General features: G+C 42.1%; 1 protein-coding gene across 9 annotated transcripts in view; it reads right to left on the reverse strand.

Moving 5' to 3' along the window:
- Window positions 1-17,303, reverse strand: part of KIF16B (kinesin family member 16B) — a 284,805-nt gene that overhangs the window by 124,282 nt on the left and 143,220 nt on the right. For all 9 annotated transcript variants that reach the window (XR_015555655.1, XM_087445640.1, XM_087445639.1 and 6 more), the window contains exons 16-17: window positions 1,570-1,652; window positions 58-146 (exon numbers count right to left, since the gene is read on the reverse strand). Coding sequence is in view for 8 of the 9 variants with exons in the window: in XM_087445640.1 (XP_087301766.1) it covers window positions 58-146; window positions 1,570-1,652 (172 nt within the window). In the remaining variant the exon portion in view is untranslated. The remainder of the gene's footprint in view (window positions 1-57; window positions 147-1,569; window positions 1,653-17,303) is intronic.

Raw genomic sequence — 17,303 nt, forward strand, 5'->3', positions numbered from 1 at the left:
CACAATAAACACCACAACAGTGACAATCACAGGGAAGGAGACACGCTGTTCACTCACCCTGGGTTATACAACATGACCGCGGAGAGGTTCTCACAGGACTTCGAGAGGTCGGTCATGGACAAGCTGAAGGAGGACAGAAGGCCACTCTAAGGGCAGACACAGGGCAGAGCGGTTACCTTAGCAGAGAAGAGAAGGTCGGTGCTCTGGACTCACTGCTCTCAACTTGTGAGAGGCAATGAGGGGCACACACTCCTGATCAGCATGCGTTAACAACTGCTCTATGTGAGGATGGCACTGTCAGGCTGCGGATCCATCTCGAGCTTGCTCGGAGGGGGCAGCTCACCAGGAACTCCACAACCCTGTTGGCCTCCCTGACAGGGTTGCATTAAAGTGGAGGAAGGGGGTCACGACATCTCTGTCGGCCTCCACTCCCTGGCAGGAGCAGCGTCCTGTTATCAGCAGCACTCACTCACACTGAGTGATAAAGATGAAGGAGGTAGAGGTGAAGGGAGACCAAAAAAGTAAGAGCTTGATCTGTTTTGCTTCCAGGAAAAGCTACTGGCAAACATGTTTTCTTCCCTCTCTTCCTCTGTAATTGTGTATACCTAAAAGGACCCTCCAGAGAGACCCTGGGCTGGAACAGATAAGAGGCTTCACCGGCTGGAACAAGCAGCTCTGGAGAAGGCTAGGGTTTGCAGCTTTCTTGTTATTTCCCACCTAAGGCACTAGCAACTTTGGACAGCCCTTCCCAAAAGCGGGCTGAGATGTGGGGCTATGTAACTCAGTGGTGAAGGGCAAATACTTCCAGGTCGGCAGGTCAGGGCTGCAGCCCCGGCTCCCCACTTGCTGCCTATGGAACAAGTTAGTCTCAGTTTCTCATCTCGATCATCTGTAACATGGGGGTAATAACAGCTGCTGTGGAGATAAAGCGGTAGCATATATGTAGAAGCACTGCACAGTGCCTGGCTCAGAGAAACGTTAGCTGTAGTCTTTAGTATCCTCCTCAATCTAAGGACAGTCCCTAGACAGATTCTCTCCCTCTCATTTCCTCCCCTTTCTTTCTGGTCTTCCACCCACCTCCCCCATCTAGCACTTAAGTGCCCTCTGGATGTCCCCATCAAACCAAGCCAAAGCCTCTCTCAATCGTCCTAAACTCACCCATTCTCTGCTCCACACCCCACTCAAAAATCCAATTTCCTATGGATGAAAATAAAGAGTGAGCAGTGATTCTGACACTGGGTGAACTCCTAAAATAGATGCTCACAAGTGGAAGTCAGTCTCCACCTAATGATAAATGATGCCCATTCTTTTGTGGGGGTTCAGGGTTGAAGAGAAGAGTCTAGAAGGAGGCATTTCATCTTCTGCTCTGGACTTTGCTTGCTTGCTCTCCTATTCCATAAGCCAATTATTCACTGTGAAACAAACTCCCTAGAATCAATTCAGGCTACAGAAGGACTTTTCAAGTGGTTCTGAACTCCAGGAAGTCAAACTGCTGGACCCAGAGTGGAGATCCTCCAGGCCCAGCCCCACCAGAGCAGACTCGGCTCTTGGAGATTCCACGCTGCTCACCTTCCTCTTCTCCCTGAGCTTGGCAGCCTCCTTTGGATGATTAAAGCGAAACATATTGGTTCTTCCCAAGAGTATCACGGCACCTAAGAACATACAAAAACAGTAATGAGTTTGCAGAAAGCAACTTGGTCAGTTGGTAACATGAAATTCTACAGTTGAAATGCAATTTCCAGGGTACTTTAAAACAACAATAAGAAGGGAAAGCTTTAGTCTCAATTTACCCAAGACAGAAGTGATGGGTCTAAGCATTATAATACATTATGAGATTTAAAACTTAATATACAGATAATAATACTTCTGATTGTTGAGAAGACAAAAAGAAATCAGTTCTCCAAAGAGATGGAATGTCAAGCAAAGCAGAGGGTCACCAATTTAGGAAATGTTTATTAATGCCAATAAAAGTAGACGTCTCAAAGGAAAGTGCTTTCAGAAGAAAACATGGTGAATTCAGCAGTGTACAGGTAACTATTAATAAAACTTCCCTCAGAATTTGACAGGAAAGAAATTGTGTACATGTAGTGTCTACTTCCATGCAAAAACACTGCTTCTTGTTAAAACCCTATTAAAATTCTGATGGTCACAGGGGCCAGCCCGGTGGTGTGGTGTTTAAGTTCACACGCTCTGCTTCGGCAGCCCGGGGTTCGCAGGTTCTGATCCCGGGCGCAGACCTACGCACCACTTATCAAGCCATGCTGTGGCAGGCGTCCCACACGTAAAGTAGAGGAAGATGGTCACGGATATTAGCCCAGGGCCAATCTTCTTCAGCAAAAAGAGGAGGACTGGCGATGGATGTTAGCTCAAGGCCAGTCTTCCTCACCAAAAAAAAAAAAAATTTAGATGGTCACATTAGACTCACAAGAAAGGTTCCTTTTGATGACTAGGGTGCTGTTTATTCTGAAAACGACTGCACAAGGGGCAAAAGAAGTCAACGTAAATACTCAAGGGTAACAAAATTGTTAGGTGGGGGAGGGGGCAAATTTCAGCTTGATTAAGCAAATAAGCAAACACTTCCTAAGGTCGGAGCTGTCCAAAGCTGGCATGGGTGCCACGGAAGGCAGTGAGAGCTTCTTGTCACTGGAGGCACTTAAGGGAAGTGATATTCCGAGAGATTCACTATCTTACCCAGTCCCATCCACACCTGAGAGTCTACCATGCCTCAGAACAGACACCTATGCACAATGTTTGCCCTGAAAAAGAATGCAACTTATTTGCGAAGAACGTACATACTGGAAGTCAACCATGAAGGATGACATGTGATGAGATGTGAGGCATCTAAGTGATGAGTGCAGGCTGCAGTAGGTGTGGACAGACTTTTGCACCGAGGACCTAAGCTGGGTCTCACAAGACAACTAGAAGACAAGAGAGGTGTTCCATGTGGGGGTAACCGTGGGGAGGGGCTGAGCCTTAGACCGAAGGATGGGCCTACTATGTTTGGAGAGAGGAGGGAGTCAAGTCTACCCAAAAGGCAGAACACCTGTAACAGCAGCAAGAATCGATACTCGATAGAAGCAGCAGAAACAGACTGGGAAGAACTGGAGAGCCAGAATAGAGAACGTGTACCAAAGGTCACCAACTGGGGGCCAGAGAAAAAACTCAGCTCCAAGATGTGTTTTCTGTGTCCCGTGCAACATTTAAAAAACAAAATTATTAACTGCCAACAGTTAAAAGTTCACAGTTTGGGGGGTCAGCCCGTGGCACGGTGGTTAAGTTCACATGCTCTGCTTCAGCAGCCAGAAGTTCACAGGTTCAGATCCTGGGTGTGGACCTACGCACTGCTCATCAAACCATGCTGTGGCAGCGTCCCTTATACAAAGTAGAGGAAGATGAGCACAGATGTTAGCTCAGAGCCAATCTTCCTCAGCAAAAATTTTTAAAAATCTACAGTTTTCACATAAAAGTCTGAGTTTCTTTCTGGCTTCCCTTTAATAATTGGAAGACATGGTATGAATAGATCTGTGTTGCCACTTGGCAAAAATCCATGGGCCTCTGCTGGCTGCCTCCTTTGGACAAGGCACGTGACCTCTGGTTGACATTGTTCCCAGCCTCTCACTTGGGGGCGACCTCCACCTGGATGTTACCTGCAGGTAATGCCATGACCCCAGATAGCTGTATCTGGAGCATCAGACCAGCACATCCACCCACCTATTTGACATATTGTCTCAGATTCTCAAAGGAGTTTCAAATTCAATACGGTTAAAACCTAACAGGTTTTATCATAACCACAGGGAGCAAGTGAAGGGTTGGTTCTGGGGGTTGTCATTATGTAGCAGAAATGGAGTCCACATGGAAAGGAGAGCAAAGTTTCAGGAGACTTAGAAGGGCAGCAGTGGACATTATCCACTCTGCAATCTGCTTCTCCCCCTCACAGAAAATTGCATTCATATATTCTCCAATTATGGAAAGGCACCATTACCATAATTAAGAAAGGTGTTTCTCATGCCTTTTATGACTAGGACTCAGAACCGTGTGCCATACAGAAAGTCAAAAGTTAAGCAGCCATATCTAGAATATATGTATATTTAAAGCTCTTAAAGTGACATTAGAAATTAATAAGGCAATCACATTTATGGTGTTAATTATATCTAATCCAATTCTTTTTTTTCTGTTAATCAAACGCCCAGCCACACAAGTTAAAAATTGCTAAAATATGTTAGTGGAAAAATAGAATAGTATTTCAGAGGCATATATTATATCATATTAAATCAGTGAAAATAATCTTGCCACCCATGTTATTTGCATCAAATACACATAAAAATCCCTTTAAGGAGTTATGGAAGAAAACAAAACTACCCATGACCGCTCACTGTTTCCATCTACAGAACTCGTGTAAACCACCTGGCACATGAAAGGGGCTCTGCGTGTGCTGGTCTCCTCCTTCCTCTACTGTATTCCTTTACTCCACAAATCTACTGACTTAAAAAATTTGCTTCACTTTTACATGATGCTGCTATTCATTCATTCATTCAATAAATACTCAATGAACACTGACGTGTGTGCTAGTCACTGTGATAAGCCCTGGGGATAAAGAGTTGAACAAGTCAGACATATGCCTTGCCCTTATGGAGCTTATAAACAAGTATGAAGAGTTAAAAAATCAAATTCCACAAATAAATGCAAAGCTGCAACTGAAGGAGAGATACCCTGCCTGGTGCTCAAAGGGCACATAAGAAGGAGGCTGACTGCAAGGAAGGTTAGGGAAGGATGCCCCGAGTGAGGTGGTGCTTAAGAGAAGCTCTGAGGATGGGAGGGTGGAGGGGAGTGGCATATGTAAAGGTCCTGTGGCAGGAAAAAACGATGATAATGATAAGCGATTGGAAGACAGCTGTATGCTTACTGCAGCAGGAACAAGGGAGAGCACTGCACAAGATGAGGCTTGAGAGAAAGGGAGGGAGCAGACCACACAGCATCTTTCAGGATATAGTAAAGCATCTCTTATTTCATACAGATGCAATAGGAAGACACTGAGGGCTTTGTGCAGCAGCATTACATGATTAGATGTGAGCTTCAGAAAGATCACTCTTTCAACTGAAGAATGAACCAAAGAAAGCAAGAGTAGATGCAGATGTACAATGTAGGAGGCTCCTGCAATGGCCCAGGTCAAAGATGATGGTGGCTCAGAATTGGGGGGTGAGGGGTAGAGAAGGAGGGAAATAAACAAATCAGGAAGATATTAGCAGATAAGATCAACAAGACTCAACGATGGGCTAGACATAGGGACATGGGAGATGAGGAAGATGGCTCCTGGGTTTTGGCCTGCAATAACTAGTTGGATGGGGAGCTGTTCACACAGGTTGAGAAGACTGGAAAAGGACCAAGAGTGAGTTGGGGGAGAAATCATGAGTTTACTTTTAGACATAATGAATTTGAGATGCCTTTGGTAGGCACAAAATATGGGTCTGACGCTTCAGAAGAAAAGCCTGGATTATCTATCAATCTATCTGTCTGCCTACTAACCTACCTACCTACCTCCTTAGTCTCAAATACATATAGAGGGAGAGACACACACACATGTACAAACCCATCCTATATCTATGTGTATATACATATATATACACACACACGTCTACAGATATTAGGTAGATATGCACACATATATGTGCATATGTGTGCGTGTGCAAGTGTGTGTGTCTGTCTCGCTCTATATTTGAGAGTCATCTCTCATAAATGAAGCCACAGGGGTGGGAAAGTCACTTGAGGAGAAAGCAGAGAGATGGAAGAGAAGAGGGCCTAGACTGGGCACTTGGAGGAACGCTTTCATGGCCAAATAGAGGAGGACGAACCTGCAAAGGAAATAGAGAGGGGCCATCAGAGAGGGAGAAGGAAAACCTCAGAAGCCAAGGGAAGGAGTGGTCAAGGGTACAGAATGCTTCAGAGATGAGCCAAGAGGAAAAGACTGGAACACGCCATTGGCGTGGTGGCCTCGGTAAGAGCCGTTTTAGTGGTCAGATGCCAAAGTGGAGGGGTGGAGGAGAGACTGAGAGGGAAGGAAATGTAGATCCCTGAGCGCAGACAACTCTCTCAAGAAGTCTGTGTCTGAAGACAAGGACAGAGTTGGTAGCAGCTGGAGGGGGTGACGGATCCCATGGGATATTTTGTTTTATTTTTTTTAAAGGGAGATTCTTAAGTACATTTAAAAAGCAATTATCGAGCTGAAGAAAAAAAGGGAATGAATAAATGAGAATGACTGACGGTGTACAGTTTCTGGAGGAGACCCAGAGCACTCATCCTGCCCTGAACTCCTGGTCAAGGACCAGTCACTGCTTGACGTCTCCAGAATCCAGTGTCCTCACTTAGTCATCAGACTGGATACTTGCTAAGGTTCCTTCCAGATCTCAAATTCTCTTCTACTCTGAACTACTCCTTGATCTGAGGTTAATGTGATTAATCACAGCAGATGGACTTTTTGTAATGCACTTCACCTGTAATTTTTAGAGTATATCTAAACCTCCTTGAAATATATGACAGCTTCTTTGAGATTACTTCAGAGCTTGTTAAATACCTGAAGACTGACAAATTCCAGACGGTCTTAAAAGGGAATGGAGGGAAAATGGAATTGTAAAAGGGGAGACAAAGACACTTGTTACAAAACAAAACACGAAAGCTTCACTTACATCTCTGTGAATGAGAAAACACTGAATGCTGGTTTCACATGAAATTTTCTATTTTAATATTTCAGATATACTAAAAAATTAGACATAAACGTGTCTAGTGGTTTCTAAGGAGTGTAAGGATAATAATCATTAATATTACCATTAATTACTCTCCTCAAATTTTATGTGAGATTTTTAAATTCTGCTACTGCACAAATAAATCAACTTTGTTTTTCCTATTAAATGTTGTCACATGAATATTTCTGAGGAGATGATGTGCGAATTTTTTCATTCTGGGTTACAATTAATACAAACAACATATAAAGACAACTATGTTCCCTAATGTGCATGGTGCAATGTAAAATGAGCTTAGAGGCCACTGTGGTAGTAAAAATGGGGGGCCCTTTGTAATTCTGCTTCAGGGTTCCTCATTCTGAATTTTAGTTAGTTTAGACAGCCCCCTCCTTCCCCTCCCCACCCCACCCCCACCCCCACCCACACACAGGATATAACACACTGCCAAAGCATGCTCAGTGAAAGCAAGGTTTTCATTTTCAATACAACAGTCAGATAAGCAGAGTTCTGTCGGGGAACATATAATTTTCCGGAATGGTACTGAATGAGAGGTCAGGGTGAGGTAGGACGGATGAAGTTCTTACTTCCTGATTCAAGCAAAAAAAAAAAAAAACTTGCTTGTGTGTGATAATTTTCCTTCTGATTTAAAATGTCTTAAAAATATTTATATTAAAATACGTTATGATGATGGCACCATTTGGGGGACCTGACAAAGAAAAAGTCTAATTTCCACTAACATATGCCAGTACTTAACAGATTAAGTAATATATTCTAGGGCTTCGACTCTTGTGACATTGACTTCATTATTGCAGACACCTGAATTATAGTAATTTTCCTCTATCTCAAAAATGGCTTTGGGCAGCAAGACAGGGAAGATTAAGATCTGACATAGTGCTTGCGGTGGGTAAGAAAATTTCACATGAATACTAACGAAATCAAACAGGACATATGGCCTGGGGCTGGCGGCTGGTTCGGATGAGTGACAGGCACTCGGCATCAAGGTGGCAGATGTCAGTATCAAAGTACGCCATCAGATCATTAGTTAGCATTTGTGAAGGATAGAAGGGCACATGACACCTTTCCGAAAAGCCTATCACATAGGCCTTGTCCCCTCCTTTCAACATTTATAATTCAAACATGGATTTACAATTTCCTGCTTTAGATAAATCACTTAAACCCTTGTTTACAGGGCCGGCCCCGTGGCTACGTGCGCTCCGATGCACGCGGCCCGGGTTCGGATCCCAGGCGCGCACAGACGTGCTGCTTCTCCGGCCATGCTGAGGCCGCATCCCACATACAGCAACTAGAAGAATGTGCAACTATGACATACAACTATCTACTGGGGCTTTGGGGGGAAAATAAATAAATAAATAAAATTATAAAAAAAAAAAAAAACCCTTGTTTACTCTTCATACAGTAAAAGTTACAAACTTAGATTCTGGGACTCTGGAGAAGAAAGAAAATTGATTTTCAATCTTTGTTATTGAGGTTTCCAGCCAAATAATCCACCAAGAATTATTTGCCCAACTGTGTGCACAGGCTGAGCATGGAGCTTTGCAAAATTTCAAGATGCTCCAGACCCAGTCCCAAAGACATTTTTAGATGTGTGTGGGGGCAGATGGGGGGTGAGTGGAACCTGATTTTTTTTTTCCTTACAGCCTCAGAGGAGATACAAAAAGAGTACGTATATGGAACAGTTCTGGTCCTTCTGAAGAAGAGGGCAATTCCTGATAGTACAATAAAATGATAAATTCTAAGGTACTGACGGGTCAAACTATGAGTAAACTTTTTTTACTTCATATTCTTTCTTACCAACAATACTACTTATTCTCTGTTAGTAACAATCTTCACTATTCATTTCTAGCCTCCCACACACTGCAAGCTGTCAATATCCTATTGTTCTTTCCAAAATAGTTCTTCCAAAATGCGTCCCTTCTCTCTAAGCTCAACAGTCTCTTATCTTCACGACCCCCTTTACATTACCGCCCATCTGCAAGCCTCCCTTCAGGCTGTGCAGACACTGCACTGTCCTTCACCTCTGCGACAGTCATCCACTGAATGGTGGGCAGCTTCCACAGAAAATTCCCGCTACGGGGCTGGGGTTCAAGGGCCCTAGAAACCTGCCATCATTCAGCAGCATCATTCAGAAGCTTAGGTCACCCACCACTCCCACCCCTACCTCACCTGCTTTCCCGTCTTTAGACAATTCTTCACTACACACTTTGGTCAAAGTGCATCTAACATGTACCATTATGACAAATACATTTATTTACTCATTTCAGAATTCTGCTTTGGGTAAATTTCTCCTTTTCAGCATCTAAAGACACCCTGTGGGAGGAGTTTTGGTTCTGCATAAGATGAAACGAGCACGCTCCACCCTGCTCTCCCACTGAGTGCAGCTACGCCTGGGCAGAGTGCAGGCAGCAGCTACTGAGGGCCCTGAAAAGCACCCAGTAGCAGGGGGGTTCAAGAAGACCAGCATCTGAAGCACCACTGCACTGATGGCAAATGTACCATTTTTATCCTGGCTTGCTCTAGGAGGAAACCCAAAAGTTGACATCAGGGCAAATGAGAGAACTCCAGGTGAAGCTCTCTTGTTCACGTTTGAGGAGCAGGGAGAGGGTCCCTGGCAGCAACAGTGGTAGCAGCAGGGAGCCCAAAGATGCCTAAACCTATAAGGGAGGGGACAATGTCTCTGCAATCAGAGGAGCTGTGGTCCCCAAGAGGGTGGGGCAGAGATCTGTTGCTTTTTCCTTCTCAGTTCTCTCACTTCTTGGTCCCAAATACGGGCACAAATGTAGGAGGAACATCAAAGAGTAGTATAAAGCTCCAGATTCCTAGCCAGAAAACAGAAAAGGAAAGACCCTTGTGAGATGGTTCAGAGGGAGAAGTTCAGGAAGGAACCTCATAGAATTGTGTATGACTCCTGGGCCACCCCCAACTGTGCATGCATGGATCTGACCCTCAACAGCATGCAAAGACTCCAAGAACTAAGATACAGACCACTGCTCAGGTTCCAGACTGGCCAGCGGATAGCATATACATGGGACATACTGTAATAGCAACGCAAAGGCTTTGAAACTGAATTGGCATTGGAACTAGAATCACAACCCATAGAGGCTGATTCTAACTATGGCTTGAATACCACCAGGTCAACTGCCTGCTAAAAGAAACCAAAACAAAAATCAACATTTCTCATAGCATTTAAACAAGACCCAGAGTCTCATAACATAATACCAAAAACCTCCAGGATGCAATCTAATATTACTCAGCATATGCAGAACTGGGAAAATCTCAACTTGCATTGCAAAAAAACAATCAACAGATGTTAAGAGTGAGATCACAAAGATACTGGACTTATTTGATAAGGAATTTAAATCAGCTATTATAAAAATGTTCAAACATGGGAGAAAATTCCTGAAAAGTAAAAGTTTTCAGCAAAGAAATAAAACATAAAAAGAAGAATCAAATAATATAACTAAAAAATACAATAACCAAAATAAAAAAAGGCATTGGATGAACTCAATAGCAGAATGGAGAAGACAGAGAAAGTCAGTGAACTTGAAGACAGATCAATTAAAATTATCCTGAAAAGTGAAGAGAAAAAATTTACCAAAAGATAAAAATAAACAGATGTGCAACTATGACATACAACTATCTACGGGGGCTTTGGGGGAAAAAAAGGAGGAGGATTGGCAATAGATGTTAGCTCAGGGCCGGTCTTCCTCAGCAAATAGAGGAGGATTGGCATGGACGTTAGCTCAGGGCTGATCTTCCTCACAAATAAATAAATAAATAAATAAACAGAGCCTCAGGGACCTGCAGGACAACACTAAAATATTTAAGTCATGTACTTGGAGTCTCAGAACAAAAGGAGAAAGAGTATAGTGCAGAAAAAAAATATTTAAACAAATAATGGCTGAAAACTTCCCAAATCTGCAGAAAGATATATCAAGATTCAAGAAGTTTGACAAACCCCAAAGAGGTAAACTCCAAGAAATCCATGCCAAGACACATTGTAGAGCCACACTATGGGACGTGAAGCTGAAAATGAAATTTAAAAAGGAGCAGAGATCATGAAACATAGATGTGATGACTCAAACAAGAGAAGAAAGGGTTAAAGAGACTGACAAAAAAGTCTGGGGCACCAAGAAACTGACTTCACAGTGATTAGCTTTGATCAGCGGCTCTCATACTACAGCGTGCATCAGAGTCACTTGCAGGACTTGTAAAAACTAGATTGCTGAGCCCCATCTCTAGATTTTCTGATTCAGTAGTTCTAGGACAGGGCACTTCAGAAAACACCCAGGTAATGCTGATGATGCTGATCTGGGGAGACACTTTTAAGAACCACTGGTTTTGGGTCTAGTCTTTAAGAATAGTTAGGGCTTTGACATTCAGAAGAATCTGCTGAATCATCCATGTGCAAGTGACAGGTGTTAGAGTCACAAGTCTCAAATTTGAGGAAGACATCTAATGAGTACCTATAGGCAAGTGCAGGTAAGTCAAATGGGGGTTAGACGCTAGTATCTGCTGGCTTTTTGTAGTGCGTAAAAGGTCTCTTCTGTTCACTAAATACCTTGGCTAAACCCCTGGAAGATCTAGTTCCCTTTCTACTTCCACTAACATTGTTTTTTAATTTGCCACTGAACAACTCACAGCAGCCCTTCAGCAGATCAAAATTTTATCAAAGGCTCCTAAGCCCCACTCCCTGGACAACCACCTGTTCCCTCTTTCTGAGCGCTTGGATAGATGCAGATATATTTTGGCACTCAAGTATAACACATTCAAATGCACCTAAGTGTAAATTCCCCAGATGCAGTCCCTGCAGCAAAGAAGAGATAAATGTTCAATGGCTCTGAGAAACCAGAAAGAAGACCAAAAGAGTCCACTGATACAAATGGAAAATTAATTACGTTTAACAACTATCAGCTTTAAAATAACATATTACAGTAAGAAGAAAAAAATAATAATTAAAATAAGAGAATCCTTCCTAGCAATTGTAGGGCAAATGCTGAAATACTTTTTGAATTATAACTCACTTGATTTTTGTGCCATTTCATATTAAGTATATTAAAAAAAAAAGAAAAATCTAAGGTCTGAGACTCTACCAAGAATAGCTCAAGGCCTATGGACTAGACACCATGTTCAAACTCATGCATTCTTCTCTAGCAACTGCCTCCTCCTCCTACAGAAACATACTCTGGAATCATCTATGGAATCACAGGAGTGAGGACAACTGAGCATCAGAGAACACGAGAACACACCTACTGGAGAGCACGGTTTGATGCAATGCTACCATATCCCAGGCACTGGTTTCTGGAAGAACTCAAAAAAGTGGAGGAGAAAAGCTTTGTATGCCAGGTTTTAGGCAACATGTCATCATATTTAATTCTCACAGTACCAGCAAATGCTTTTCATTTTCGTCACGTTACCAAATGAAAACACTCCTGTAATTTAATGCAGGGGAAGTACTGTTTACACAACCTGAAAGCAGTGAGGCTGCTGACTGATACAGGTAAAAGATTTCCCCTGCAACGGTGACAATCTGCTAAATATAGATAAATCTATTAGTTGACGTTCACAAGTGTCTTAAGTGGTTTAGGTAGAGAAGTGGTAATTACTACATGTGCTTTTTAATAGGACAGCCTAACTAACACATTTCCAAATGAATAGTCATTTACTAATGAGAGACGTTTAAATACCAAATATCAGCAATAAACTGGAAACTGGTCGTGAAAACACAGGAAGCTGCTGGTACTGCAGCGTGAAGCAGGAATCCGGTGACACGTGCAGTTAATATGGTTAGATGCTTGTGACTTGGTTAACATCCATCTGCATTCTCTGTTCTTGATACCTGTACTTAAACTGTTTCATGGGTAAAAGCCAAGGCAGTTTTTGGACTATGAATATGCTGCTGTGTTTAATCCTGCTTCCCAATTATTATTACATTTTTTTTATTGATGTTTTAATAGTTTATAACATTGTGAAATTTCTGGTTGTACGTTTTTGTATGTCCATCACCATATACATGTCCCCGTTCACCCCTTGTGCCTACCTCCTACCCCCATTGCCCCTGGTAACCACAATACAGTTTTCTCTGTCCATGTGTTGGTTTATATTCCACATATGAGTAAGATCATACGGTGTTTGAATTTCTCTTTCTGGCTTGTTTCACTTAACATAATACCCTCCAGGCCCATCCATGTTGTTGCAAATGGGACAATTTTGTCTTTTTTTATGGCTGAGTAGTATTCCATTGCATATATATACCACATCTTCTTGATCCAATCATCAGTCGAGGGACACTTGGGTTGCTTCCACTTCTTGGCTATGGTGAATAATGCTGCAATGAACATAGGGGTGCATAAGCCTCTTTGGATTGTTGATTTCAGGTTCGTTGGATAGATTCCCAGTAGTGGGATGGCTGGATCATAGGGCATCTCTATTTTTAATTCTTTGAGGAATCTCCATACCGTTTTCCATAGAGGCTGCACCAGTTTGCATTCCCACCAGCTGTGTACGAGGGTTCCTGTTTCTCCACATCCTCTCCAACATTTGTTGTTTTTTGTCTTGGTGATTATAGCCATTCTAACAGGCGTGAGGTGATATCTTAGTGTTGTTTTGATTTGCATTTCCCTGATGATTAATGATGTTGAACATCTTTTCATGTGCCTATTGGCCATCTGTATATCTTCTTCGGAGAGGTGTCTGTTCATTTCCTCTGTCCATTTTTTGACTGGGTTGTTTGTTTTTTTGTTGTTCAGTTGTGTGAGTTCTTTATATATTATGGAGATAAACCCCTTGTCAGCTATATGTTTTGCAAATATTTTCTTACAGCTGGTGGTTGCCTTTCATTTTGATTCTGGTTTCATTTGTCTTGTAGAAGCTCTTTAATCTGATAAAGTCCCATTTGCTTATTTTTTCTTTAGTTTCCCTAGTCTGAGTAGGCATGGCATCTGAAAAGTTTCCTTTATGACCAGTGTCATATAGTGTGTTGCCTGTATTTTCTTCTATGAGCTTTATAGTTTCAGGTATTATTACATTTTAATGAAGTCCATTTACTTTTTTTGTCGCTTTAGTCTTGTTTTTCTCTTTAAAAAATAAAATTTTACAGATACAGTTGAAAATCCTTTTGTAGCCCTGCCTGATCAAAAACTCTCCCTTTTTCTCCAAAGGTTAACACGATTATGAAGTAGGCATGTGTCAGTCCCATTCACATCTTTTTATTTTTACTACATATTTTCATAACCACAAACAACATATCATATATTCTGTGTTTTACAAATGTGCTCCAGTTCTTATTTGACTAATCCTCAAAAATCAAGAAAGATTAAGTGGAGAATTCCAACTCTTAAATCTGAAGGACTGCACATGTTTTTCCCTTGATGGGATCTTTCAGTCTTAAAGTATGCGTATTAAAAAAAAAAAAGAGGTACTATCTTGTTTCTCTCACATAATGCCTTGAAACACGGAAGTCATCTTGCATTTCACTGCCCTAAGACTTGCTAACGACACTTATACTCAGTGCATGTGTTTTAACACTTTGGAAGATAGCATTTTTATGTCGATTTCATTAACAGTGATACTGAGAAAGCTGTTTGGTAGCACAGCAGAATGCCAGAGGAATTCAAGCCCATCAGGTTTGAAAGTCACGGCACCAGGGTAATAAAACAATTAAGAGTACCCGCAGGGAAAGAAAATTCTGACAATTAACCTTGAATGCCAAGTAGTACTACTACTTTCTTAGGACAAGTCATATCTTCAATATGAAGACCAAAAATTTAGCTCCAGTCCTCACTAACCTGAATAGGTATATTTTTAAAATGGACTTTCAATTTAGGTAAAAGTTTAAGATAAAAAACACACTAAATAAAAATACCACACAGGAGATATACTTAGTATTTATCTACCATGCCTCAAATCCACAAGAGAATTAGAGACATAATCATAGCTACGTAAGCAGATGGCAATGAAATAATAAGCAATTTCCTTGAACTAAATAAATAAGCTAATAATTTTTTTTTCGGGGGGGGTAGAAGGATAACTCCAAAATTAAATATCAAGTTCTAGACAGTTCCCATACTGAACAGTATATGCTCTAAGAGTTCCTTTTGCAGTTTGTTGTTTGGAACTCAGGACTGATTTTCTCACAGAAACATCTTTACACATAACAGTTAGCTTCCAGGCAAATCCACAAGAGACTATCTAACCCACAGCACGGCAGGAGCAGTGGTCACTGGAATCCACTGAGCCATCAGATCCAGTGGCCAGGACTGCAGGTGGCACAAGCTCCAGAGAAACACAGCTGGAGCAGGGAAAGCACACAGGGGAAACAGTGCCAGGTGGATCCAGCAGCCAATACTGAGCTGGTGGGCTATATGTGACCCCAGCACTAATCCCAACCGTAACTCCTTCTCTGACTTCCTGTGTATGGCTCCACAAACGCACCAGGCTGCATCTGGTATCTGGAAGAACAATGCAGCAGACCCAGAAGCCCCAGAGCCCAGTCACTGAATTCTTTGAGCCTCACCTTCCCCATAGAGTCTTAAATCAATATCCTTAAAGGCCCTTTGTGCTAGAAAAAACTGCAATACTATCATCAAAACCGATTATGATGGAATGAAAGGGTTCTTTCCTTCCCATTTTTCAGCAGTTAATGTATAGAGCTATGTTCAGAATTTTGTAGACATGAATAAACACAGGTTAAGTACATATATTAAAAACCTTCAAAGTTTTATTGGAATAAAGAGATAAAAATTCAAATACAAGAAGAGGCATATTGAATACATAGAAGTCCCAAGATAGAAATACATATTTTTAAATGGGAACAAATCAAAAGAAATTAGAATCTAACTGTTCAAAGGATATTTTAGCACAACAAAATGATTCTAAAATTTCTTTGAAAAAATTAATAGGCATGAATAGCAAAACAACACTCAGATAAGGACAGAAATTAAAGCATATTATAACACAACAAGCATTAAAACTGTGACACTGGTACAAAAGGAGAAATACAGAGCACTGGAACAAAGCGGAAAGCCAAGAAATAGATACAGCGCTATGTGTGTTTTCGTTTTTGATAAAGTAAGTTTCCTCAAAAGAGAGGTGAGTCGAGGGTGGGGAAAGGTTATAATAAACGGATTTACCAATGCGGGGGAAAATTAAATTAAGTTTATACTTTTTATATGTATTAAATGTATTAAACCATTAAATATTTCAAAAGGAATTTCAGAGTTCTACTCATGCATTAACAATGATCCTGAAACGAGTACATGCCTCTTGTAAAATCCTGTATCAATAAACACTGTCCTCATAACTAGGTCACCTCCCTCTGACCTAACTGAGGCAGATGCAGCAGTCCAGCGACCTCTACTGGACAAGGAGAGATCTCCCGTCTCTGCCCAGGACCCCTGCACCACGCCTGCTGCCTGGAGGAAAAGCAGCAGGACCTCCACCTGAGGTCTTAAGAGAGAACAGACGGGTGGTCTGCCTGCAGTCTAGATCCAGTTACATAATTCACTTGTGGGGCCATCTGTCAACTGTGTACCCTCCAATTAACTCTGTTGTTCACGCTAGGGCCTGTGGGTTCCCAAGCAGAGAGTGCCACTGAAGAGCCTTACATGGTGACCTCCTGTCTGCCAACAATTATGGTGACTTTCTGGGCTCAGAGCAGAGACAGTCTCTCACCATGACTAATACTGCTGCCTGGCAAGAACCGGCTCCTCCATCCCATAGTGCCAGGGCCCTTGTCCTAGTTACAAAAAGACAAGAAATGCTGCTTTGGTGATGATCACTGGGCACACACTGTGTCCTTGATTTGGGCTGGTCACCTGCTACTGCTGACCTCTGACTCCAGGGCACTCAGATGTTTCCCAAGCTCAACTTATTTGAGACTGAAAAATACTAAGAGTAAAAAACAGATAGAGGACCAGAAAACAGATGGGGATGATTTGGAGGTGGGTACATAGGTGGGTACATGGTGGGTGCTCCACTAGTTGCTTTTAGAATGTCTTGCATGGACTCTATGCACCTCCTATGAAAGCATCAACGTCCTGGTCCACAATACATGTCTTTTGTTTCTGAGGTAACTCCTTGCAACTGATTTCTGCTTATGACTTCACTAACACCAAGAAACTACAGGCTTTCCAGCGCCTATCTGTCCAATTCCTATGTTAAAGCAGATACCACATTATAGTATGTAACTATGAAAAGCTGCAATTATAGACTATATATAAAGCACAAAAAAGGGCTTAAGATATAATGTCAACTTCTTTCTTTCCTTCCTTCTTGCGTAATTCAGTACAAAAGCCTTTAGGCAAAGCTGAGCAAAGTAGACATCAGCATGGGAATGGGAGGAAGTTTTGGCAAGGGGTGAGAAAGGTTTCTGCACTAGCAGAAGGGTGAAGGCAGTGGTGGCCCAGCATGGGGTGTCACAGCCTGAGCAGGGAGAGGAGGGGCCTTGCATGAGGAGGAGGCAAAAATGACAAGATGCTGGTTACAGGTTTGTCCCTATCAGAAAAGTGAGCTACAAAGAAGACAAGGGAGAAAACTGAACAGAACTCTATG

The sequence above is a fragment of the Ceratotherium simum genome, chromosome 21 (genome assembly GCF_057802395.1).
Source record: "Ceratotherium simum simum isolate JZ-2026a chromosome 21, ASM5780239v1, whole genome shotgun sequence".
In the NCBI taxonomy this organism is placed as follows: domain Eukaryota; kingdom Metazoa; phylum Chordata; class Mammalia; order Perissodactyla; family Rhinocerotidae; genus Ceratotherium; species Ceratotherium simum.